The sequence below is a fragment of the Diadema setosum genome, chromosome 11 (genome assembly GCF_964275005.1).
Source record: "Diadema setosum chromosome 11, eeDiaSeto1, whole genome shotgun sequence".
NCBI classification, from domain to species: domain Eukaryota; kingdom Metazoa; phylum Echinodermata; class Echinoidea; order Diadematoida; family Diadematidae; genus Diadema; species Diadema setosum.
The window spans coordinates 36587195-36614672 of record NC_092695.1 but is presented as its reverse complement, the minus strand read 5'-3'; the positions used below and the strand labels follow the sequence as shown (position 1 = coordinate 36614672).

The 27478-nt window shown below is 39.1% G+C and overlaps 1 protein-coding gene across 1 annotated transcript in view; it reads left to right on the top strand.

The window, feature by feature from the left end:
* Window positions 1-538: 538 nt before the first annotated feature.
* LOC140235502 (crystallin J1A-like) overlaps window positions 539-27478 on the top strand; it is an 87652-nt gene continuing 60712 nt past the window's right edge. The window contains exon 1 of the mRNA XM_072315526.1: window positions 539-693. Coding sequence (XP_072171627.1) covers window positions 591-693 — 103 coding nt within the window. The 5' untranslated portion in view covers window positions 539-590. The remainder of the gene's footprint in view (window positions 694-27478) is intronic.

Below are 27478 nucleotides of genomic sequence, written 5' to 3'. Positions count from 1 at the left end.
TTCAATAGAAGAAATTGACAGGTTCTGCAGTCCTATATATGATAACTACATGGTTTACCGTTAAAGGCAGAAAAAGTAATAAGGATGTCATGAATGTAATATTGCACTTTACTGGCATTAGACCTACAAATTCAAAGCTACACTTGCTTGATTGACAAATTGTGAGCAAGTTCCATTTCATGAGAACACTTTTGTCTGAGACAAACAGTTCTTGAGGTGAAAGTGTTATGTATGTGGCTGGCCTTCCTGATATTATTCTGCTCCAACTAATTAACCATTGCTTATCAGAGACATGTTTTACAATAAATGTCAAAGTTACTCTCTCTGGCTTTCAGGTATAGCCTTTACTATGTTATAGATTGTTAAGCTCCAAATCAGGCACTTAAGGATTTATACTTTAAACATTGTATGATTATATGTGTTAATGTATTTGATTTAATGCCTCTTCAGGTTAAAAGCACAAATTTCTGCTGGTACTTAAAGCTTTTTTTTTTTTTTTTTTTTTTTTTTACTTGTTTCTTCATATTTCCAGGTACCAGTACTACAAGACTGCAAGACGTTGATACGCTTCACATTTTTGTTCTCATTGAATGGGAAGTACCCCCTTGTGTGGAACATCTACACCAATCATGTCTTCCGTCACCAGCAGAGCTGCAGGCGCCATTGTTGGGAGCTTCATTGCTGATGCTGCCTGTGAGTGCCAGAAACATTTAATTCTCAGTCCTAATAGGTCTAGGTCTTATGACTCAATTCATGTATATTTAAACTTGGTATACATTCATTACCACACAATGTTTCTGTAGGAAAAGATTGATTAGCATCTTTGGGTCAAAGGTCTGACAGAAATTACTTGTGTGTATCGTAGTAGTTTGTAGAGTAGTAATAAAAGAGAGAGAGAGAGAAGAAAGACTAAGTTACATGGCACATGCTTCAAATAGGAAGATGTGTGTACATACGAGTACAGTAGACCTATACTCAGTATGCAAATTTTTATATTTGATGTAATTTCCATACCACAAGAGTCGTTCAAATTACTGTAAAAGTGGATATTTTTGTGCGACTAATTTTTCACACATTGGGGTAAGAAGAGTTTCGCATGTTTTTAATTCCACGGAATCAAGACACCAACTACTGGAACATATGGCGAGCAAAAATATTTGCATGCTTTTATTTTCGCGCTAGTTTCTGGTTGCGAGAAATGCATGAAAATTTCCACTTTTACAGTATTTCACTCTGGATAATCCCACATATACAGCATGTGATATTAGCTGTAATATCAAGTACCCTGTACAGAGCAAAATATGCGTCTGCTGTACAGGTCTTCTTTAACTCTGTAGTCAAGTCACCACTCTGATGGAATGGAAACTAATCTTTCAAAAGCCTAGATTAAGCCTGCTATGTTCATAATGGAACACTGTAAAGTAGAGATTGAATGATAACTGACTTTGGGCAGTGAAATGATTCTTTTTTTTCTCACTCTCATTTCCCTCCCTGGAAATGCTGAATAAAGTTTGCAAATCTAGGCCTTGTCATGATAGGGTGGGTAACTTGTACCTACTAATAATGTTGTTGTTGTTGTTGTTACCCCCCCCCCCCCCCAATAATATGTGGTCTAAATAAATATCAGTACTTCTTGTTTCCCTTTACGTTATATTATTGTGGGACACCGGTTACAAAACAAGCCTGATTTCATGTAGGACCCATCATATTTCTCTTAATCTATTTAACTTGTAAGATCATACTCCAGTGATGACTGTAAACAGACCATTATGCTTATTCTTATATCAAGACGGTTGTGCATTCATTTGCAAGTGTTGCCTGATTTTTACTTTGTATTTTTGTATTGTATAATATTGTGGGGTTTTTGTGTAAATCTTTTTTTGAAAAGTATGAAAATGCATTGAAATTAGAATTTAAAAAAAAATGTTATCAGTGTAACACGTGTAAAGTTATTTCAGGAGCTCCACGTGTGTGTTTCATTTTCTTTTCCCAAGCTACAATATTTATAACATCAATGTCTGATTGCATTATCAAACACAAATGCTCTTCCAAAAAGTATTCAAGAAGTCAGTAAAGCATGCGATATTGTAAATAGTTTGTGTTTCAAAAAGCAAGTAGTATTTGTTTGAAAGGCCCCTATACTACTTCAGCATGACATTTGCAAGTGACGTAAACTACAGCAGAGCATACCAGTGCAAGGGCCCCTTCAGATCTGTGAATGTGACTATTATTCATGAGCTGAGAGAGGGAGAGCTTAACCTGTGCACCAAGTATGCTGAATGATTTAGTTGGTCACTGCAACCAATCAGATCGCTATATTTGCCCACCAGCTGTCAGTGTGAATTGTATTTAATGCATATAAGCTTTGTGACATAGAGCTCTGCTATTTGGCTGTGATTTTTGCTACAGATCGCTTGAAGCAAAATTCTGTAATTCAGCAGCATAAATTAAGGAAACCAGACAGGTCACGATGGACCCTCTTTAATACCAGGGATTACCTCTCAGTATGACTTGCCTCTGTCTCTACACGATAGTTTTCTGCTCTCTTGCAATTACAACAAGTAGGCCTCTGAGAACTAGACTACCAATCAAACAGAAAGTCACTCATGATATGTAAACTTTGGAGTAGAAAAAAAAAAAGATTTTTCAGAATTCTCATGAATTTTCAGTACTCTGTACTGCAACCATTGTCTGTTCATGCTTTTGATTTCATCTGTGAATTTTTGAAAGGGTATCATGGTAGTTTGTTTTTGACATCCAGAGGTTATATTAAGACTTTGAAGGATGAGAGGAAGCTTTTAATATATCCTGAGATGGCAGACATGATAAAAATAAATTGACATTCATCTGCATGAACATAATTGTGCTGGCAGGTCAAAAGTTCAGATCGAGGGTCACTGTACTTTTATTTAAGAGCTATAACTTATACTACTAATCAATGCCAAGTGATAATATCTTCTAAAAATAGGAGAGCAGATGCATCACAGGTTTTAAGTGCTGTCCTCTGGACATAGATTCCATTAAGTCAGTCCAGTAATGGTATAATTTGGTGTAATGCTTAGAAGTGAATTGGATGGATTTGTGCAAAGAGGATTAAGGGTCAATCTTTGGTCAGTGGTCAAGATCAGTTAAAGACCAAAATGTAAATGATGGGCCTTAAACATCTATGTCACATAGTGATTACCTGATAAGCACATGCACCCCTATCTACTGCATTGTAGTCAAATAGCTTTTTTAGTAACTTTTTTTCCACTTATTAATTAATTACTTATCTATTTCCTGTATATTATGACTTCATTAAAGCAGAATTTTTCTTTTATACATTTTATCCTAGAAAGCAATATTCTTATGTTGTTGTTTTTATGCTAGGTCAGTAGAGCAAGCAATTACTGAAATATCCAAACTATGAAGTACTCCCACGTGTATATTATACAAATAATGAATGTTTATGAGTGCAATGGACAGAATATTTCATGAGGTGAAAGATGAAATAATCCATTCAACTCGGCTGCGCCTCGTTGAATGGATCATATTTCATCTTTCACCGAATGAAATATTCTGTCCATCGCACGAATGAAAACATTTATTATTTGTCTTATATAATGCCTGAAATAGATCCTTGTCATTTGATGTTTTATTAATTTAAAAACAAGAGAGAATCTTAGATCACGAGAGTGCTCACTGAGCACTTCATGCTAGCACGCTATGTGTCGCATAAACACACTGCAAACGCGTGTGTGTCGGGCCGGGTATGAGCGAGCGTGCAATGGACCAAATCGTATGGATCCAAAATTGCACTGTGAATGGATCCACAATTGCAACGATGATGACGTCATAGTGAAATGGGCAGAATGATCAATGTCAAACAACCAATCAAATGACAATGATCTCTTCAGGCGTTATATAAAGTTGTACATCTTATGCTGATGTGAAAATAGTAGAGTAAGTACTGTGATTGTAAATATCCTTGATTGATATAAAGTCTGTAAGCCCAAGTAAAAAAAGTAGGTACTTTCTCGTCTGGATGTTTGGAGAGAAGTGATGCGGGTGGTCCTCACTTTTTGATATCTTGCCAATACAGTTGAACCTCTCTTATCCGGCCTCCCTTTATCCGGATCTCTCTATTATACGGATGCAATCTCGCCGTGATTTTTTTTTTTTTTTTTTTTTAAATAATAACGGGAGGAAAGGGGGATTCCCATCTCCTTGAGAACTCCTACACAAACACACATGAATTACATATTACTTCCAACATTAACATACACCTCTATTTTGGGGTCTGTTACTGAGTGTAACAATGAAAAGGTTGCAGTATAAACATTTCTACATGTGGTACTACAATGGGCTACATCAGTACATGTGTATGTATATGTACATGTATAAAGCATTGAGTCTCCCGTATCCGGCCAAATCCCTTATCCGGATGAGCCCCGGTCCCGACTTGTCCGGATACGAGAGGTTCAACTGTATTACTTTTCTGATCTGAAGCTGTTGTATACATGGGCAATTGCAAGTTAGCGCGAGCACTAGTGTAGTTTTGCACTGCCTGGTATTATAATTGTCAGTCATGCACCAACTAACCCTGGACATTTCACAACCTAAAGTACATTTACTTGTATCTGAGTCTGCAAAGTCAGGGAAAAGATGAATATTTGCTGTTAATTTTGGTACTATTACATATTTTGGATTGATTGTACAGCACTGCTGTGAATATGTGCATATGATATCAATGGCTGTGCTATTCTTTCAATCTGATTCTCATTTTCCTTATTTGTAATGTTTGTGCAAGTTTTCTATATGTGTGTGTATGTTTGTGTGTGTGTGTGTGTACAGAAGTGGTAATTATCCATAATATGTATCACCAATTTTTCAACAGCTTTTATGCCTTTACTGTGAAATGTCGCTGAAGGAATTTTGTTTTTGGTGGGGTTTTTTTTTTTTCAAGGAAATAATCAGCAAAGAAGGAGGCACACTGTAGGCCTACTGGTGGAGAATAATCCGACGTCACATTGAAAAGCATATCACACAGGGCTGGCGGGGTTGGGATGGGGGTGGGGGTGCGGGAAGAAAGCATGTTATACATCCCACACCTGCAACATATCTGTCTTTCCTCATCCTCCCCAGGAGACGATGACTGATTAGATGCCTGTGTTGTGATGGATGGGCAAAGGTGTGTTGTTTTGTGTGTGTGTGCTTATTTCACATTGAACCACACTTGGAAGACTGCCAATGAAAGGGAAAGTGATGACTTACTTGATGGAAACTCAGGAGGAGATGCCTTTCTTATCCGATTCCACTTTCTCTGTTTCTCACTCAATATTATATAGAGTTGCCTGTATCTGCAAAGTATTTGTTGTTTAGACTGTAGTGATGTAAAGTCTGGGGAAGAAAAACCCCTACAACAGGTGATTTCCTTGTCTGTGCATTTGGCATTGGAAATCCAAAATGTAGATTAAATGTTGGTACATTTGACCATTGAGATGTAAAACTTTTGAGATGTAGCATTGCATGCATTGAGTGCTCCTGCTGTAGCTTTAAAAATTTTGCCAGATTATGGTTATCTATTTTGTGTAACAATTCATCCCAATGGAGCATAGATATGAGCAAAGGGATTGAATGTGAATTGTCACTAAAGCTTAATGTTAGTGACCCTACCATTGTTCCCAGAGCTGTTAGATTAATAAAAAACAACAACAACTCAGAATTTTTTCCATTTTTTAAATGTCAACTCTTTGTGCTGTAATTCAGTTGAATACACAGTAGGGAAAAAGATACTACCAATTATACTCTTCAACTTCAAAGTATAATACTTATATAAATTGCTGTTTGAGTACTGGGATTTTCATTTGTTTCCATCTGTCACCTCACAAACCAGGATAATATGATAGCTTTATTGTCATCCATCATAAGTTTTATGATTGAGGCTTGAAGACTAAAACTCATCTATCCTTTTGATTAGAACATGTAGTGGATGTAATTTACAGCTTTTTTTTCCCTAGAAGGTGCAAACCAAAAGCTGAAACACGCATACACAAACATACCCATAGACATAGCATATAGTAGGCAAGAGACCAGACGTGGTAGATATCAGAAGGAAATGGAATCCCCAGTGTTCTCCAGCCAGTGCTTACTGACCTTCCCCTGGCCCGTGGGCATTCCAGCATCCCAGCCCATGACGTATTGATGGAAACCATTGGCAAGCAGAAGAAGAAGATGAGAAAGAGGAAGGAATCCCAAAATAGATCAAGCTTGCTTAGACCAGGAGGATGGGTAATTAAAATCACGGGGCATGGCATTTTGTAGCATGGGATGTTGACTTGAGAAGAATGGAAGATGGAGAAAAAGAAATGTAATGAGAAGAATTAAAATAAGAAAGGAAATTATAAATGGAAGATAAGAAAAGAGAAGATAAAAAGGCAGAGAAATAAAGTGTGATATTATAGAGAGAAAATGAAAGAAAAGAAAAGAAAAGGGGGCAAAGTAACTAAAGTATGCAAACTGAAAAATGTCACTGATGAATTAGATTTATATAGGAATAGAATAGGAGAAGAAAAGGTAGGAAGAACTGAGAAAAAGATGAAAAGGTGGAAGAAGAGAAAAACTTGTTAGGGATGTAGATCCTATTATGTAAAAGGGAAGAGAGAGAGAGTAAAAGGAAGAGGGAGGGGAGGAAAAAGGAAGAGAGATAGAGAAGGAAGAAATTGACAGATGGAGAGATTGAAGAGAATCAAACATTTTGTATGGAGAGTGGGAGATATTGGTTGTTTAGTGAGGTGCTGTTGACTTGACAAGGACAGGTGACCAGTTTCCAACACCATGAAGGATGATGGTGATGGGGGGAAGTGTGTGGGACTGAAGAGATGGACAGAATCCAGGGGTTTTACTGCTAAATCCATCCTCCCCCAGAATGAGACTGTGGAACTATAAAAGCTGTAAGTTCTCTGCCACTGGCACCGTGATGGCTAGGCAATTGTGGGTTTGCTTGTCTTGACGATGCGCATGTGGTTTGGAGAGAATTTTCATTTGCATGTTGCCATTGGTTGGAGTATCTGATAAATTCTTGATGATGCTCATGCCCACAAATTGAAGTAGTCAAAGATTTAAATGATTGACATCCATATTGCATGCTGCTCTGTTAAAGACCCGGTAGCGTAGGGATAGCTTGGAGTGGGAGGGATGCCCTGGCTAGGATATATTCAAGAATCCCTGTAATGAATCTTGTACAGTTTTATCACTCATCTCTATGTCAGTACACACACAGCTGGAGAATCTTGAGTGGAGTCGACCTTTACCGATGAGCGTACTGTAAGCCTAATTGCACATACTCCCTGACAGGGGCTATTTGTGGTTTTGAATGTATCCCAATGAGCAATGTATGAAGATAAACTCAATGGCCCGAATTCACAAAGGTGGTACAAATGAAACCATGGTTTAAACCATGGACAAAAACCATGGAATGCCAAGTGTCGCATGCGATATTTCACTACAAAATCAGTCATTTCGTTGATGAAATGATTATTTTGTAAAGAAATGACAACATTATGTAACTAAATGATAATTTCGTTAACGAAACAGTCATTTTGTCGACGAAATGACCAATTTCGTAACGAAATATTCTGTTTGACACTTGGCGCTCCATGGTTTTTGTCCATGGTTTTAACAGACCATGGTTTTGTTTGTACCACCTTCGTGAATTCGGGCCAATGGGGTCACCCATGGATCCCCTCACTCAAGGGTTAAGGAAAAGACATGTAACATATTAAGGAAGTGTACAGTTAATACGGGATGCTTACTTTCATATACACAGACACCGATAATATTCTGTTTCACATTAATTAGCTGTAACAGACATTTCATTCACATTTGTTCTTCCTACCATCAGAGTTGGAAGCAGCTGTTAACCTCCTCCTTCCCAGCTTCATCGCAGATTCTAAACTCCTCATTGACATTGTACAGAACTCACAATGTTCCCCCCAGCAAAGGGTTAATTCACTTCATCCTAAGATGAACAGATGGATACCAGTGCATGCTGACTCCCTCCTCCCCCCACTGCCCCCCCCCCCTTCCTCATTCCACCACCCCGCCAACTCCTGCGATGCTGCTAAGAGGGTTTCCATAGCATGAATACCATCATCAAAGGTCAGCCCCAGTCACCGCCCGCTCTTAATGAGGACTCTAGCCGCCCCAGATGTTGGTGTCACTTACCATCTTGTCGCCTCGCTTCATCCATGGTGCAAGAGCAGATAATATACATGGTTGTGGAGATGGTATCAGCATGTGCTATATATCTCACATGCCATGTGCTGCCATTTCTGTGCATTTGTTTTATTGGTCAATGATAACCTTAAGATGGTTTACGAGTACTACCATTAAAAATATCCCCTCCAGCAACAAACCAGATCGAGACCAGATGCCATGCTAACATTTTTAACCACATGAATGTCATCCATCCTCCTCCCTCTGTAATTAAATTCCTAATTTCTTTCATAGTGATAATTATCAAGCATCAACTGAGTAAGTCATATCCCCCCTCCCCCAATGAAACTAGATCAGAAATGGCTTAGAAATATGTGTTGTTGTTTTTTTCATATGAGGATGAGAGTGGTTTACAAGCATATGGGTGTGAACGTGAAGATAATGAAACTGTGCTTATGATGGGTTGGTGGGGGTGGGGGATGGGAGAACCCCATCTATTGACGGGTAGAGAGGAGATCGGGGTGGGAGGATGCCTTACGAAGATGACACGGGGTGGGGAGCTAGCGGTTGAAGAGTGGTAGACATTAAGCAGGAGGACTGTCAACATAAGTCTTAGGCATTTTACCCTTTGATATTTGCACAGTCACTCTGAGTTCTGAGCGAAGATGTTCAGCCATCTCCAAGAGCCCAAAACAAATTAATGCAACCATCCAGCTTTCACTCTGCGGAGCTCAAGTCTCTGTTTACATCCAAGTTTCCATCAGTCAGAATGTGTGACTGTGTTCACACCCACACCATGATACTGCATAAAGTCCTAGCCACATCCATATCATCAATACTAAACATAAAAGGAGAGATATTCCAAGCCGAAGTAATGGAGAATAATCATGGCTGACTAAAGGTGGCCTCACACTATGCATTTTTTTTCTTGCGACAAAAATCCTTCTTTTTGTAACAATTCAAAGTAGAAAAAGTTGTGGGTATTTTGTCTCATGGATAAGGGAGTTGGAGGAGCCGTGTGGTACCGTATAGAATCATGCTATTGTCTTTAGTTAGAAATTTGTTGTTAGAATTCAATTTTATCATGCTTTCTTGTCATAATATTGAGTCCACTTTTTCCCCTTGTTTCTTTGTGTACATTTTTCTTCTTGATACCAAATGTAAAGAGGGCCATGTTTGACCTTTTCATTCTTGAATAGAAAAATCATGAAAACAGCAATTTGTGAAGAATAAATTTTCCTGTGATATGATGTTACACTTTTTGATGCTAGTGTGAGTCCTTGAACACAAACAACTTGATCTTATTTCCACACCTTCCCATAATATGCTATTGATGAGTATATTCCTGCTTGAGCATTTCAGCCAGATTTATCACACCTGTCTGTTTTGTAGTTGTAATCAGCCCATGGCATCTACTAGCATCCTTGCCCAAGGTCCCTTTAGGATGTACAACCCTACCACATGACCAAAACCATCCCATCATCATAAAACATGAAGCCTGTGTAATTCCTCCTCATCACATGGCTCCGTCTCTGAGACTTCTCCCGACACCGGCGTCCCTCGCTCCACCCGTAATTTTAGATGAATGAAATCCAATGGCCCACTTAAGAAAGCTGCCAACTGGGTGAGTGCAAGCTCACTAGATGTCTGATTTATGCCGCCACGAGGCCCAGCGAATGGAGAGATTTTGGTCATCCAGCGAAATCATGATTTTAAAGGTAGAAAGAAGATGTCTTTCTATAGGATAAAATAAAAATCAGGAAATGTTAATAACTTTTGACTTTTTTTTTTTTGCCGAGATCACATGGAGCTGAAATTCATTGATATTTTTTTTCTTCACTTGTTCATATTCTTAGGTTGTTTCTCAATTTCCCTTCATAATTACCCGTAAATAGTCAGATTTTAGATCCCTGTGTGTTCTTTCATATTGACAGAAATGTTTAATGTCCACAAGGAGAAAGCATAAGCAAAATGATTGTTTGTCCTTCTTATAACCCAATTTTTAAAGCATGTTCACATCTCTTTCCCTCTCTTTCCATCTTTCTCTTTCTCTCCTTCTGTCTCTTTTCTCTTTCTCTCCTTCTGTCTCTCTTCTCTCTCCATCTCTTTCTCCTCTGTTCACACTTGAGATATCTTCAAGAAAGTGTGAGAAAGAGAGATACTGTGATTGATGCATACCAGACTCATTTGGGAGTGTTCACATTCCACACACACACACACACACACACACACACACACAAAAAAAAAAAAACCCTTCTGCTTGCTTAGCCCTGTTGAGGACGGGACAGATTTTGCTATAACACGCATTTCCCATAGACACATGCCCAAGTATTTTCAGAACTCGTCTCCAACGGGTTAGATACAAAAATGAATAAGCAGAAAGTTTTTCTAAAAACCTGTATTCTCAGTGGTGCCCGTTTGTGTGAGACCATGAAAGTCGGGGACGTGTGAGCAACAAAAACCTAGGAATCGATGGCAGTGAAAGGCGAGCAAATATCTGGCAGGAAACTGATGCATTTTCTTATTTACCCAGCTGTCAGCATGCAGGTTATATTAGGTGTCAATGTAGAAGTTTCAAATCAAAGAGAGAAAAAATATGTGAAGGAAGTAAGAATATTGATGCACCATGGGGTAAGGTTACCCAATGCTCTTATACCATATGTCCCAAAAAATGACAACGGTACCAACGGTACCAACGATAACTTTAAAAATAGTGCATCAATCCAAACACTATTTCAGGGCCCGAAACTATAACTCATTACCCACATCTTACAGAAAACCCCATTTAATTTGCTTCAGTGGTCAAAGAGAAATGAGGATTTTTGTAGAGCATGTCAGGAATCCCTTCCCTCCAAGTTCTGTTTATTGTGTTTACACATTAATATGCAGTTCCAAGAGCATCCAAGTGCTAAACTTGGAAAAATCAGACATGCTTTACATCAATCCACATTTCTCTGTGACCGCTTAACCAAATTGAATGGGGTTTTCTGCAAATTAGAGCTAAGATGTTGTATTTTAAGACCCTGAAGTAGCATTTAGGTGGTTTAATCATATTGGGTGTTATCAATGCAAAATTCCAAGTGTATTTTTTTTTGACATACTGTATATGGCCATACACTGGGACAGCATTAACCCTGATGGGTATGTGTCTTCCCTTGTTATCATACACCATGCTAGATTTGTTGTGCTATTACATTTCTCCATCTTATATTATCTAAACTCGCCCAATGGGAAGAGAGAGGTGAAGTCATCATAAATGATCCATATATGTTTGGGATGTACTGGTGTGTCAAAGACTGAAACAAATGATGACACAAGGTACCACATTTTGGACTTGAAGTATTTGCTAACAGGTTTAACCCGTTGACGACAGGCTGATTTTGCTACAACACACATATTATATCCCATAGACACTTGCCCGAGTATACTCGGGACTCGTCCTCAAGGGGTTAATAGTCCAAGAATGAGATAAAACTGCTACAGTGGAGATCTATTTTGATTCAAAAGGTGTGATTATGAATGAAAAGTTATTCCCTCGGGGGGCTAATGGGAAGATATATTTCTCATCCTAGTGATCACTTTGATGCATGACAGTCTGATTGTGTGGAAATTACAGCCATCGGCACATTCATCTCATGACTTCCAACCTATCATTACCACTCTTGACTCATGGGGGATGATGTGTTTCATGTGCCTATTACAGTTTTCCAAGTGGTAGTTCAGTAGCAATAATAGGGGACATTCACCCTGCTAAAAGCTTCAAATGAGCTTCTCTCGCAATACTCTCATGCATGCAAAACAGAAAAATCATGTCGCTGCATCATCGCCTTTTGCACATTTGTCAGCCGGCTTTGGTGCCTCGCTGATGGATGAGGTGCCAGTGGGAATGAGCATGTGTTGATGCACAGACTGGAAACGAGAGTAATTTACATAATTGCCATGGCAACAGCTGAAAGTTTCACAGCTGATTGGTTGGTGCCCAACTGCTACCATAGTGACTGCATTTGAGTGTAAATTGCAATCATTCCAAAGTGTTTTTCTGAAATGGGACCCCAGTGATGCGGACGGGCAAGTGAGCTCTATGTGTTTTATTGCCATAATTATGCAAGCCACGGCTCAGCGAGTGACATTTGCGGGGACATTCACCAGTAAGGACTCTGAAATAAGCTTTTCTCAGCTTATAAAACACTTTTGTGCTTGCCAAATAAAGAAATTATGCAGCTATATCTCTCTCACCATTGTCACGTTGATTTGGTGCATTGCCAAATGATGCAGTGCCACTAGAAAGGGCGAGGAGGATGTACATTGACTGGAGGTGATTACATTAAAGACCAATGGGATCTTCTGCTTCCTCCAAGTTTGCTGAGGAAAAAAAAGCCACAAAAAAGGGAAGAAGATATTATTACAGTGTGGCACATGGTCAGTAATCATTCTCTGAGTTAATGGAGTCAGATGCTGATGGTGAATACCATTCCTGAGTTTGGTTGCCCCTCCTTCCCTTCTCCTCCCTCTTCTTCTTCATCTTCTTTTTTTTTCCAGGTTGAATTTGTATTCATGCACTCTGCTGGATCTCTGCCAGAATTCATCTGATTGCTGTATGTTTCACCCACCTTTACCTGCTCACCAATCGAGGAATGCCATTATTGATCCTCCTATCCATGCCTGTCCTAGTTTCCCTCCTACTCCTCTCCATCCGTTCCCATCGATTCCATCCACCCCGCCCCCTCTATCTTGTGCATTCCCCCGAAATCTGCCCCCTCCATCCACTCCCAGTCCTTTACCCACCATCCATCCCATTCAAGCCTTCCATCCCTCCCCTACCTGCCCCTACCCCCCTCCCCCCCCCCCCACACCTCGCTTCACTAGATACAGTGTGTTACCATCTACCTTTGATCAATAATATACTGTGTCCTTTGTAATCGCTATTAAACTGTGTGTGTGCATGTATGTGTGCATGTGTTTGTATGTGTGTGTATGTTATAGGACTGTGTATAAAGGCTGTTTGTACATCTATGCGTGTAGAGCAACATCAGTGAGTAGGATTAATGGAATGGAATCCAGATGCAGTTCTGAATATTAAAAAAAAAGTATATTAAACATATTGTGTCAACTTGGAGAGTGCTAATTATCATGAATTTAGTTCTTGTTCACATTGTACTAATTGGTTTTATATTGCTTGGTCTGAAAAATCAATTGCTTGCCATATGTTCTGTATTGTGGAACATTGTCCGTTTGTTGTGTGTGAGTGTCTGTTTTTCTGTGGGTGTGTGTGTGTGTTTGGTATTGCAGACCCTGGTGGGAAATCCTGGCATTTATCAAGCACAATGTATTTCCATAGAGTGTCATGGATTTTCATATCACATATACATGTATACTTGAAGGTTTAGCTTATATTATGTAAAAAGGCTCACACACACACGCACACACACACACTCGCTCTTATGCATACGTGTACTCTAGATTTATTTACATGACAAAGCAGTTCGCTAATTGCAACAGTAATTGTGATGCAAGTGCCCCTAAGTTTCACAGATGAACGGCAGTATCGATCATCCCATCCGCCTGTCACCTGCCTCAGATACTGCCGTCGGTGCTTTGCCTACTACAGACATGTCGGAGATCTTCATGCGCCCATTGACCCCATGATCGAAGCATCTGCTTTCCTCTTTGTAGTGTGTAGCACAGTTAATAATATGTCAATCTGCGCAAGCGGGGAATACGTCGTAAGGACCGAAGATGATGTATACTGATATCGATTACCCACAGTCCGCTGGTTGGGCGTAAGATTCTTGGGAGGTCGTCCTTGATGAAGCTGAATTCACTGCAAGTACTAGCCATTTCTCAATGTTAGGATCATTTCATGGATGGGCAACCCATGAATATTTACAGCATGGAGGAGGTGATTCATCTTGTGCACAAGTTTCTTGTCTGTTGAGGCGTCTCTAATACATAGTGTAGCCTGGATGGATCGAGTGTATCACTGTGACCACTTTTGAAAACTATACTGAATGTGGCATATATTTTTTTATGCCTCCGCCAACGAAGTGGCCGGATTTTCAGGGTATTGGTACACTTTAACATAAATGCACAGGAAGGATAGTACACTGTTAGTACAATTCCCGCCATGGTGTCAATCTTATGGTAGTGCTCTGATCCAGCACCTTACAATGCAGCACTTCTATATGAAGGTCTTGGTTTCACTTTATTCAGACTTTGGGAATTTGTGATGATGCATGCAAAGGAAACAAGCCAAATAGCTCTATCACACACACACACACACACACACACACACACACACACACACACACACACACAAATCCAACTCAATCAATTGTTGATGGTTTTGCAAGCTCTGTTTGATAGCCAACTGTATGTTTTCCAGAGTTCATAATAACAAGCACTGAGTCATTGAACTGTACATGTCTTTCAAGTATTGTTCAATGGTGTGATCTTTCTCCATTGGCTGGTTCAATCAAGTAGCATACTGTACACATGAATGTATGCCATGCATAAAATTAGCTGTATATGAATGAGTGCAGGTCTGACAATGTAACAGAATGGCTGATCACATTTATATATTCATATATAATAATATGTATATATTCACATACATTGTATGTAATCATATATTCATATAATCATATATTCATATATTCATATAGTCCTACATGTAGTATGGACCTGTTGATCATCTGTGATTATTTGTAATTATTTGTAATTATACAGTTACAGACAAGCCTGATTTCACATAGACCATGTACAAAGTACAGCCGGGCCAAAGGCGGGGCCTAAGGCCGGACCCAAGGCCACGGGCCTTAGCCCGGAACCAGGGGCCCAGAGCCCAAGTGGGCCCAGCCCCAGGGGCCTATAGCCCAAGTGGGCCCAGGCCCAGTGGCCCAGGGGCCCACTGGGGCCCAAGGCTGGGCCAAGGCCAGGAGCCTAAGTGCTGGCCCAAGGCAGGGGGCCCAGCCAGGGGCCACCAGACTGAGACCACTAAGAGTACCAGGCATGACTTGCTGTGATAATGATGTGACAGGCCTGTGCATACACATATTATGTAAATACACTGTACAGGGCTGTGCATATTATGTAAATACACTGTACACTAACTATACACAGTCATGACTTGCTGTGACAATGATGTGACAGGCCTGTGCATACACATATTATGTACACTGTACACTAACTATACACAGCCCAGTCGCTGTATAAATCGCGACAGGGCTGTACCTGAGCAGCCCACAACACAGAGCAAACACAAAGCAAATTTTACAATTGCATTTAGTTTTGATACTTGACATCATTTTTTGTCACCTCAAACGCATCAAAGACAATCTTTATTAATGAGACTTCATACCGTACCTGTTTTCCTGGGGTTATTTGTGGGAATTCTGCGATCTGGGTACTATCCGCAAATCTAACAACATGTGAAAATATCAACTCCTGATCATGTGTACATTTCTGTGTTTACTGCTGTATTCCATGAACATGAATTCAGCAACTACTGTTATATCCTGTAATATGAGCTGCCAGGGCAAAACTCACATACGCTCTGATTCTGTATAGCAATCACTTTCAGAGCAATGTATTGATACATTTCTGCCAGCTAAAAATTCTTAAATGTTGGTTCACCCATGTGAACGAGTACAGAAACTGAAGCCTAGGTGGTGGGTTAAGCAGAATTGCTGCTGTCCTTGCAGTCCCACTTATATGTTTTCATGTTAGTCTAATGCTAGTTTGTGGCAATAAGAGAGTGTGCCAAGCAGTTTGCCAAGAAGGGATTCAGCTGGTTGTCGAAAGTGATTAGCCATTCTGATACTTGAATTTAACAATACCATTTAACAATTCCATACCACCTAAAACCCCAACCCTATCAAATTCTTTAGAATTTCTGCTATCAAAACAATGATAGGATAATCTGCAGACAAAGTAGATTTTTTCTGTCACAAATCTGCTGTTACTGTGTTATTACCTCCGCCAAGGGGGAAGGTTATGTTTTCGTGACCGTTGGTTAGTTAGTTAGTTATTAGTTTGTCTGTGTGCAAAATAACTCAAAAAGTAGGTAACGAATTTGGATGAAACTTGCAGGAAAGGTTTTAGATTGATACAAGTAACAGATGATCAAATTTTGGTAGTGATCTGAGAATTTTGGAGGAATTTATGAAGGATTTTTGATATTTTGGCAGGTAGGGTCAATGAACTTGGGAGTTCAGGCTGCGCATATTTGAGGTTTGCATGCGGGCACTGAAGTGCGTGCTCTAGTTTCTGCTAGGGCGAGGCGCGCCGTGCAGCTGAGGGTTTATGACGTAACAAAGGCTTCTATATTGGGAAATTGGGCGACTTTCAGCACACAATGCTGTAAGTATGTATGGGTGGAAATCACTTCTATGGAAGAACAAGATCAGTGGTAGAAATGAGCTGCATGCTTGGCGGAGGTCTGTGCTCTCAGAGTGCTTCTGTAGTTTTGAATGTCTTCCTCTGTGAAAAATGTGAAATCAATGAAAGGAAAAAATATGGTACCTGGTAAATATTAATAGCTGTGCACATTATTCACACATGTACTATACAATGTATGACAGTAGCATATATTCACTCACAAAAAACACTGATACATGTAAAGGAGTTAAAGAATCAGCAGACATAGTTTTGCAAGATGTATTGCAGAGTTCAATTAGTATTAGTATTAGTAGTAGTATTAGTAGTAGTAGCAGTAGTAGTAGTAGTAGTAGTAATAGTAGTAGAAGTAGCAATGATAATAATAATGATAATAGTGGCTACTTGTATAGCGCACAGGTCCGCTTTGTAGTGCCCATGGCGCTTCATAAATGAAAAGATAGATATAACACATGTTCAAACATGACAACAGAGAAGAAAATGGCAAACAACAACAAACACATACCAGATAAAGAATACAATTGTTCGGAACATTATAGACTGCAATTATAGTCCTCAGTGTGAGAGGAATAGGTAAAGTTTTGAAGTTTGGATTTGAATGTTTCTGTAGATGACAATTATAGCTGTACACACAGAGAAAATGTTCCAGTTAAAGAGGAACGTAGTCATACAAAGTGTATGTATTTCACATTTTTCAGTATTTTCAATCTTTCATATCCATATGCAATGGGCATAATGGACTCATTTGCATATCATTTGCATAGTATGCTATCATGGGGTGTGAAAGTATGCTGAGTGTTGACATATAGGTCATCCACTCATTGTATCCCCCGAACAGAGTTTGGAGGATACTATGGATTTGGCCTCGTTGTGCCGCGTCCGCCGCAGAGATTTTCTTGTGAGCACTCTACTGGCTGCAGTTCTTCTTAGATCATCTTCAAATTTGGCATGAAGGTGTGTTATGGTAAAACGAAGACGCCTATTGTTTTTGGTGATGGTGCCCTCGCTTGTTCCGTCTTTATACATGAAAAAGTAAATTTAACAGGGTCTGTTTGTGTGTGCGACGCTGGCCTTGCTTCGTGACCAATTTTTTTTATGCCTCCGCCAACGAAGTGGCCAGAGGCATTATGTTTTCGGGTCGTCCGTCCGTCCGTACGTACGTCCGTCCCATTTTGTTTTTGTCGATATCTCAAGAACGGTGTGGTGGTTTTACATCAAACTTGGTATGAGGGTATATCCTGGGGGGATAATACTATATTTGGATTTTAGGGTCACGGGGTCGAAGGTCAAAGGTCACAGGTTATTTTGTGAAAAAAAGGTTGAAAATTCATGTTTTTCTCCATATCTCGCAAATGGTTCAAGGTATCTTCATGGAACTTAGTATATATGCTTGTTCCAGTGGGCAGTGATTATCTATGGAAGTTGGGGGTCATGGTTCACAGGTCAGGGGGTCAAAGGTCAAGGTCAACTCCTCAAAATATCACTACTTTCCTTATATTTATGCAATGCCTGAAGGGTTTTTTTTAAAACTTGATGTATGCATGTATTAACCGATATATATTCTGTGGGAAGTTTCTTGCCAAAAGGTCAAAGGTCAAAAGGTCAAAGGTCAAGTGAAAGTGTTGAATTGTACTTTTTCCTCCATATCTCAAAAGTAACTCAAGGTATCATCATGAAACTTACATATTTATGCATGTTCAACCTAACAGTGATTCTCTTTGGAACTGTGAGGTCAAAGGTCAAAGGCCAGGTTTAGATAATGCTATTTTCCCATATGATACTGAAATTATACTTTTTCTCAATACCTTGAAAATTACTCAATGCATAAACTTATAAAAGGGTCAAAAGTCCAGTAAAAATCATCAGTTCCCCAAATACCTGCACTCTGACATTTTTAATCATTCATCCAATTGAACCTAGTTCTAGGAAAGTGAACATTCAGCACATTTATTTGTGGCAAACCTGTCATTTTAATATTTTGCCAATTGTGTGAAACTGTCATCACACATTGTCAAGACATTGTACTATAGACCTATTAGGAGAACCATGCATTATAGCAGAGGCATATCAGTCGCCGTAGCGATATATCTAGTTATGTATAACATAATATTTTGTGACAGTTTCATGCATGATTAAGATTATGATGAAGAACAGCAGCGACGTAGATCCCCCCCCCTCAAAAAAAAAAAAGGTATTATCCCACTTCAGGAAGAAAGGTTTGCAAGATCCCATTTTGAACTCCTATAAAAAAAAAAAGGGCTCTGCATTACCACTGCTACGATCATCCTGAATTGTTCCATGATCATGGTAAAAAAAAAAAAAAAGTTGTTTGTTACACTAATGCATGACACAAGATGATGAACACATGCAACAGCAGAGTTTACTGTGCATGGATTAGTCGCGTGTCTGCATCGAGATGCATAAAGGTGCAGTTTTAAACATGTATTACAAGTTGTATCATCCTTATTCCATTACGGCGCTGTGCTTGTTTCAGCTACTGTAACTTGTACTTAGCATGAGCAGAATCAACACAAGTGAAATCATATCCCAATGCAATGCAAAGAAGACATGTGTCCTTTTTGAGTACACAAGATATTCAAGTGTTGCTATAAATTGCTGGCGTGTATTTATTGCATGTATGCAACTCCATCCACGTACAGCAAGATTACATTTTGGCACATTGTTATTTTCATCAAGATTGATTAACTTGAGAAAAGTAGCAAAAATGAACAAGCCAAAACCATGACTGCTTTCTAATGGCGTACAGTAGGAAATAGAGTATCCGACTGTAAAGCAAATAATCAATAACTTCGCCTCTTTGATTACCTTGGGGACATATTGTGCAGCGTTGTGCTTAGCGATAAGAGGTCAAGTAGTCAATTCTGTGCTACTGTGATACCTATAAACTTGGTTAATGATTAAAAACGTGAAGGCACCTTAAGATATGCAACCTATTTGTTGAAATACATCTAATAATATATTGGGCTCTTTTTAAGACCTCTTTACTGCTAGTGTGATGACATTGCCTTATTGGACTTTCACTTTACACCTTTAAGGTTAAAATTTCTTTTTGCAGTGACTTCAAGTACGCTGATTTTGCTGTAGTTAAAATTGTTGTGAATGCATCATTTGTTGATTTCTGATATCACAATAAACCTTCATAATTTTCAACAAAGCTATAGCATTTACTGTGATCATTTGCATGGATTGTTACAGTATTTAAATTTCTCGGTCATACAAAAAAACAAACAAACAAACAACCTTCATCATAGGCCACTTTTTTTCCATTAGGGGTAGAGCAGAGCAGTTAATTTTATGTCCTCACTGAAAGGTTGTGTTTCTAATACATGCTGAACAAGTCACGCTCATGCTGATACAAGTAACTGCAGACAGGAGCTTCAGTTTTAATATAATAGGAAAGGGCCTAATTCTTTCTTCTTCCTTCTTGTTTTCTGATAGACCAGAAATAATCTTTTAAAAGAATTAGATTTCAATATAGAACAAAATATTGTCCTGAAATATAATGTGCAAATGCATCTTTCGTAAATGTCGAACAATGTGTTGCCATGGTAACAGCAATTTTAATGAAATTTATACAAATTATGAATGGATTTTGCTCAGTCCCTTTGTTTTGAGCATTTAAATTGAGATTTGGCACATATGACTAATTTTTGAATGAGCAAAACACACCTTTTATCAATGTTGAACAATGCATCGCCATGGTAACATCACATTTTTCAATAAAGAACATAAAAAAATATTGTGGAATTGGGTAACTCCCTCAGTTTTAGGTGGGGGTATTAATCACATTCAGTGATAGTTCTAGTTATATGTTATTGTTCTACAATTACAACCGGGTGTGAATGCAGGGTCACTTGCAGTGAAAAGGGATTATATAATTCCCTAGTATTTGATTTGATTTGATTTGATTTGATTTGATTTGATTTGATTTGATTTGATTTGATTTGATTTGATTTGATTTGATTTGATTTGATTTGATTTGATTTGATTTGATTTGATTTGATTTGATTTGATTTGATTTGATTTGATTTGGTTTGATTTGATTTCTGAATTTCTTTTTCATACATAAATGAAATACAAAGTCAATTCAACAAATTAATTGAGCACAGTATAATTTGAATCTGACAGTTAAAACAGGTGAATGATAATATCCAACATTTTTTTCAAACGATACAAAATGAAAACAAACAGGCATTATTATCTTGCAGCATCTCTCATAATCTTTTCTGCCTTCCACATTGCTACACACAAGTAAGCTTTATCTGTAGACTGACATCATGGCCATCAATCTATTTACTTATTTATTTATTTATTCATTTATTTATCTATTTATTTATTTACTTATTTATCTATTTGTCTAATTATTTATTTGAAAGGGAGAGAATGGGGGGGGGGGGGTCGGTAACAGAATGATGGCAATGAGACGACTTCTCGCAATTTCAGCTAAGTGTTTCGGCACACACAAGGGTGAAGCGAATGAGACAGATTGTGCTGAAAGCAAACCCTCTGAATTTGGAAAAATCGATTTGACCTCTCACGGTCCCACTGGATTTTCCTGTCCAGAAACTTATATGAATGAACTTGCAGAGGTTTGCGTGTGTGTGTGTGTGTGTGTTGTGTGGGTGTTATTCTTTTTCCCAAAGATTTTAAAAGCTCTCCAATCACGCTGTCGCATTATTGCTTACAAATGTCACATAAAGCACAGATTACACTACTTAGGGCATGAAATAGCTCATGGCGACAAATTATGGCAATAACGTTGGAGCCACTCCACAGTTCCTTCATTGATTCGATACATTAAAGATGGATCAGATTGCCAGGGAAGTTGCGAGACTTGCAGATAAATATTGGGTGCCGCTTGGAGGAAGGAAAGAGGAAAATACAGAATGACTGAGAGAAAGGGGGTGAAAGAGAAAGAAGGGGGGGGGGGGAGAGGGTAGAAAGGAAGAAGAAGAAGAAGAAAGAAGATCTTTGATGAATGTACAGAGATCTAAAGAGACCGGAGATGCTTCAGATGATGGAAATGTATAAATTGAAAAATGGATAAATATTTATCGGAGAGAGAGAGATGTGAAAGAGAATGGTGGCTTTATGGAAAGAAGGGGAAGAAGAGAGGATGAGGAAGAGAGGGAGCGAGAGGAAGAGAGAGAAAGATGGAGAGATGGAAGAAAAGCCGTAGTCTAGGTCTCATACTCTACCTTGTGTGCCCTGTAGCTTACTAGTATCTAGGCACATTATACTGCCTTGGACATGTACCCAAATATCAGACATTCTGCACCTACTTAATGCACTCATCATTGATGCTCACTTTGTGACAAACGAGCTCATCTGCAAAGCTGTCAGTATGTCTGCTGCATTTGTTGTGGTTAGTGATGCATCGATCCTCTCGGTTCTCATTTGAGATGAAGGGAGTCTGGATGAGGAGACTAGCCCATGGAAGTCTTCCCTAAGTGATTCTGTGCAATCTTCAAGGTGTGATTTACAACTGGGCAGGAGTCTGGCCGAGGAGACTACCCGATGGAAGTCTCCCTAAGTGCCTTTTTATGAGAAATGAAAACTTGTCTGGTGCCAGGGCCGTGAATAGATTGAGGTTCCAACTAACTGCAAGACAATATTTAGAGAGCGTGATTCTGATGAGTAAGTATCAGTACAGCAGCGGGTTGATCTTCTAGACTTCCCTTCTCTCCTCACACTCGCTCCAATCAATTGTGGCCTTCGCCTTCGCATCACATGGGATTTCGTCACTCGCAGCATTTTTGCTTTCGTTTCTCAGACTTGGAGATCAACAGAGGACACATCCGATACCAGATATGACATTTTACACTCACTGTGGTATTTAAAATGCGTTGAAATAGGAATAGCCTTCATACCTACAATGTAATTGGCCACTGAATATAAACAGTTGTTTGTAACGTGTCACGGTTGCGTTGAAATATATTGCATTGCATGACTGTAAACATGCCACTGAAACCTGCATTCTTCACTTTTTAGAGTTTTAGAGTCCATATTTTCATCTATCTGAAGAAAAACGGTGTAACCAGCATTGTGATGTGATGAAACAGAACACCTTTTTTAATAGCCATTAAGTGCCCATTGCAGCAAAATCACCTTTTGTGAAATCAGACTAGTGTTTTACAAATCAATGCTCATGATAATTGGAACAGTTTGGTGTAGTGGACAAGTTTCTAAATTTTAGGTAGGTCTTGCCTTAAAATTCCACCCTTCTGATTTTATTGCTATTCTATTCCTTGCGATCTTTTCAGTACATGTGTTTGCTTATTGAATTTCAATCTAAACTGAGCAGACGCCATCATTTTGAGTGATGACCAGTTCGTGTGCTGAAATCCTTCTTCAGTATCCATTTTGCAAAACATTTGAAACAATGCAGAAATGTGGATTTGTGTTTATTGGTCTGATCATGAAGATTTTCATTCCACGCAAAGCATTTGAAGCATTCATATCACATGCTATAAATGCTTGGTTCTGTGTATGATGGAAAATGCCCATCCATCATGAATTACGTATGCTGAGATGTGCGTCAGAGATAAATCTTTCAATAGCCCAAGATTTAAAACAAAAAAAGAAGAAGCATAAATGCCGAGCCAGAAATTATCTTTGAAATTTCCAGAGAGACAGATTTGAACAGAGGATAGGAAAAAGCAATGTGGAAATCCTATGTGTCAGTAAAACACTTTATGGAAAATCAGGAGGTAAAACTAGGGGAGGGGAGAATGATGTTTATGGAATGTGGTCAGCTCTGTCAAAATAAGTGAATCAGGGGCAGCTTTAACTGTCAAAATTGTTTTCATCAGAAACAGTAGTTAATTTCTCTGACGAGGAACCTACCGAGGGGAGCCAGTCACACACCTTGGAGCAGTTTTTGTCCTCCAAAGACTTCCATCAGTAGTTAGGTTCACATTGACCTGGCTTAACTTCACATTAGGTAGGTTCACATGCTGTTCCTAAACTTTAAGTTTAGGTCAAAAACTTATCTCTCTATGATTAGCTTGTAGTTTAGCACTGTGTGGACGCACTTGAAAGTTAGCAATCTTAAAGTTTAGTGAATGATTAAAACCATGAGACATCTTAGGGTTTATGCTCTCTCCACGAGCCACTGGGGGTCCCCACTTGTAGTTTCGTTCTGTGTGAACACAATAATCAACGAGCTTGTGAGTTTGCATGAACCTTGCGTCTCGTTTGCTGCGCTATTTTGTACGGGCACAAGGTCATCTAACAAAGACTCTGCAATTTCATTGTAATCATTGAGTGGGGAGTGGGACTCGCTCATAAGGTGTAACTTACAGTTTAGGTGTGCGTGTGAACCCGCATCATGAATTCACAAGTGGAGCTAATCATCGACAATTAAGTTGCCAAACTCCAAGTTTGGCAACTGCATGTGAACGTAACTTTTGACTAGGAAATTATATGAATTTTGATGATGCTGAAGCCCAAAGGGAGTTCAACTTTACCCATGTCTGTGCCAGTGAGTAAAATGTGCACAAATTTCAATTTAGTGTGGCACACCGAGGGTTAAGTACTAAGGAACCGTTTGAACACTCTCACGGTTAGCCTATTTTGAGTTATGGATACATTTGGTGTGGGTAAGTTGTTGATAGCATGATGATGAGTTCATCCGTTTCATTGACCCGTCACTGTACAGGCATGCTAACCTGGAAACATTAAACTGCACATTACTTGAATATAATGACCATTCTGAAGCAAATAATTTTCACACAACAATAGATACATAATGTACTCTTAAATGAATCCCACAAGGATTGGAACAATCATCCCCCAGCATTCCCACTGATTCCCACTGATCAGTTACTAGCCATCCCCTTTAAATCATGCAGCAAACTTCACTTTCAAGATTCTATTATGATCATGGAAATGATTGATGAAAACTATGAGTCTCTTCCTCATTGATAATCAAATAATGTGAACAACATTAAGGTTTAAAAAAACAATTTTACCTCTTACAGACAAGTAGCCGCTATTGGTGATAATGATTATGACAGTGTGAACATGGCTATTGTTTGCCTGTTCTTAGTACCTGATATTCATTTTAAGTAGATCAGGTGAGAATAAATTCACTTCCTTCATATTCTCATTAGAAAACTATCTGGGGACACATTATGTCAATGCTAAACATATTAAATGTGAAGGAAAGTGGTTGGTTTATAGACACAAGTGGAAATGCCTGCTGTGTATAACGTCCGCCAGATGTTGTCCAGCTCCTCAAAATGGCAACATATAGGTAATGGAATTGTATATCATTAGATCCACCGCTGCATGGCTTGTCACTGTGTGACATTTATGTCCTCTGCATTCTGCCAAACTTGAGGAAAATGTTGCAAAGGGGACATGACCTTTGACCTTGATATGCTAATAAAACATAGCACTAGTATGTGCACCTGACAGTATAGGAGGCTTCCATCAGAACAAACAAAACAAAAATGAAAGAAAATCAAACAACAAATGTTCATATTCGTTACCTTAAAGTAATGGTCCAAATATGATGTTTAATGGGGGTATGTCATCATCAATATAATGTTGTTGGTCTACAGAATCAATATATTTTAGCTGCAATATTGAGCTGGTCACAATATGTACAACTGTAGGATTGTGATTTTGAAATTATATCTGAGAACTTTTTATGCTGTTTTAATGATGGCATACATAAAATAAGCTACATTTCACAAGATGATTATTAATTCCACAACTAAAGTAAGGACTACTCTTGTATTTGAGGAATCTGATTCATAAGTAGCTAAGTGACATGTCAATATTTCATAAAATCCCCTTTTTGAAATTAAATTCCAAATGTTCGTAGGCTTTGAAATTGGACTCTAGGTTGTTAACATAAAAAAACTTCTACAATTTTATGACACCTTTTTTGTTAAAATAATCTTTCAGTCAAATCACTTCATCTGAGTTTTGATTGTTGCAACTTTATCAGGTTTTTGTGGTGATGGATTACACATGCAGGTAAGGTTCCCTTAAGTAGACTTGCATGCATTGACTCATAGTGGTAATGTAGTATTAGCATTATTCACATACATGGATCATGCTTAGAAGAGAAATTTGTATTTAAAGGAAGGGAACTAGTGTGTGACTTTTAATCAAAGCTACTAAAGTTGCCTTTCTCACAAGGTTACTTGTGTGTGTATGCATGTGCAGGGGTGGATCCAGGAATCCTGTAAAGGGGGGTGCAAGTAATATTTTTGGTGCCTCTTCCTGGTTTCATTTCATTTTTTTCTTTTTATTTCTTTTGTTTTTAATGAAAGGGGGCGTGCGCCGGTTGCGCCCCCTTCTGGATCCGCCACTGGTGTTTGTGTGTGATAAGTGAGCCAGAGAAAGGGAGAGAGATTTTGAGAATGCATCTATGCATACATGGTAAATGCACATTGTATGCATAGGTTTGTAGTGAAAAAAACAACAACTGAGAAGCAGCCATTGGAACAGATGGACACAAGTCAAGTGTGAAATTGGGTTTGTTATGCCATGTTAATTGGTGTTATCCATGCTAACTTCGGGAATAAGGGAAGGTGAAAGAAGTAGTGGTGAGGGGGGGGGGAGCTGGGTATTAAATAAGAACAGTGTGTGTGTGTGTTGGGGGGGGGGGGGGGGGAGAGCCGGCATGTTTTTCTCCTAAGAAAGCTGCTATTGCAAGCCATTTCCTTGGGAGATGTATGTATTGCCAGAGTCATTTTTCATGGTTGACTGGATTGGCTGAAACCTGACACATGTGAACATTTTCTTTCTGATCACTCAGTTAGGTGCAAGATGGGAGACAGATGAATGCTTGCATCAGACACATCATACTTAAGTGGCGGTCAATTGTAAAGAGAGCTAGAAGATAAAATAGTTCTACTCTCGGCAAAAACTGGAGCTCCCGCCCCTCGAATTTCGGAATGATCAAGGAACAATTTTTTGTGGAAAGTATGAGTCAAATATTGAAGGTGGCGTGAAGATGGATGAATGCATCTTTAACCCGCTGAAGACGAGTCGGGAGTATACTCGGGTGGGTGTTTATGGGGAATGTGTGTTATAGCAATATCAGCTAGTCCTCACCGGGTTAAGAAAGACCATCCTTGGTTGGGCAATGATAGTATTGTGAAATGGATTGAGTGATGGTTTAGTTGTGTGCCACAATAAGTGGAGGTAATACAGTGAATTAGAATGGATGACAGTTTAATTCATGGTGCTGTGACTAAGAGTGATCTTATTCCATGATCCAGCTTTCTTGCCGCGTCTGTGATCATCCCAACCTTCAGCTTTGTAGAGATGATGATAACCCGGCCTGCATCTTGCCAGACAGGCGGACTTTTCCTTTTTAATTCATCTCTGGTAAAGTCTTTCATCAGGGATGTAAGTGTGTTTATGGAGCGAGGAACATTAGTTGCCCATTGCCGTGACAACGGTGATCAGCTCTTCTTACATTACCCTAACAAAAGTGGCGGAAGGCTCCCCGGCTAATCGTATCTACGTGTGCCTTCATTTTTATTTATTTTTTTCTTCCATTCTCGGGCTGTCCTGGCCTGTGTTTTTCTCGAGGGGCTTTATCAAGGTGAGTCATGGAGTGGGATTAGACGGCGCTTCAGGGATGATAGTAATTTCAGGAGAGGCAGACGGGAGCGATCAGGTTGGGTGTTTTTTTATATTACTGTGTCGTTGAGGATGAGCTTCGGGTAAGAGAGTGAAGAGTAGTTCAAGAATGATGTGCCTCTTGTCCATGAAAGTTACTCGATCTTTGTTCATTGGAATGAACAACAGCAACAACAACACCAGGAACAAAGGGACAGCCGTCTTTCTTCAGTTGTTTTGTTTGAGACATCATTAGAGGTTGCAAAAGCAAAATCTTTTG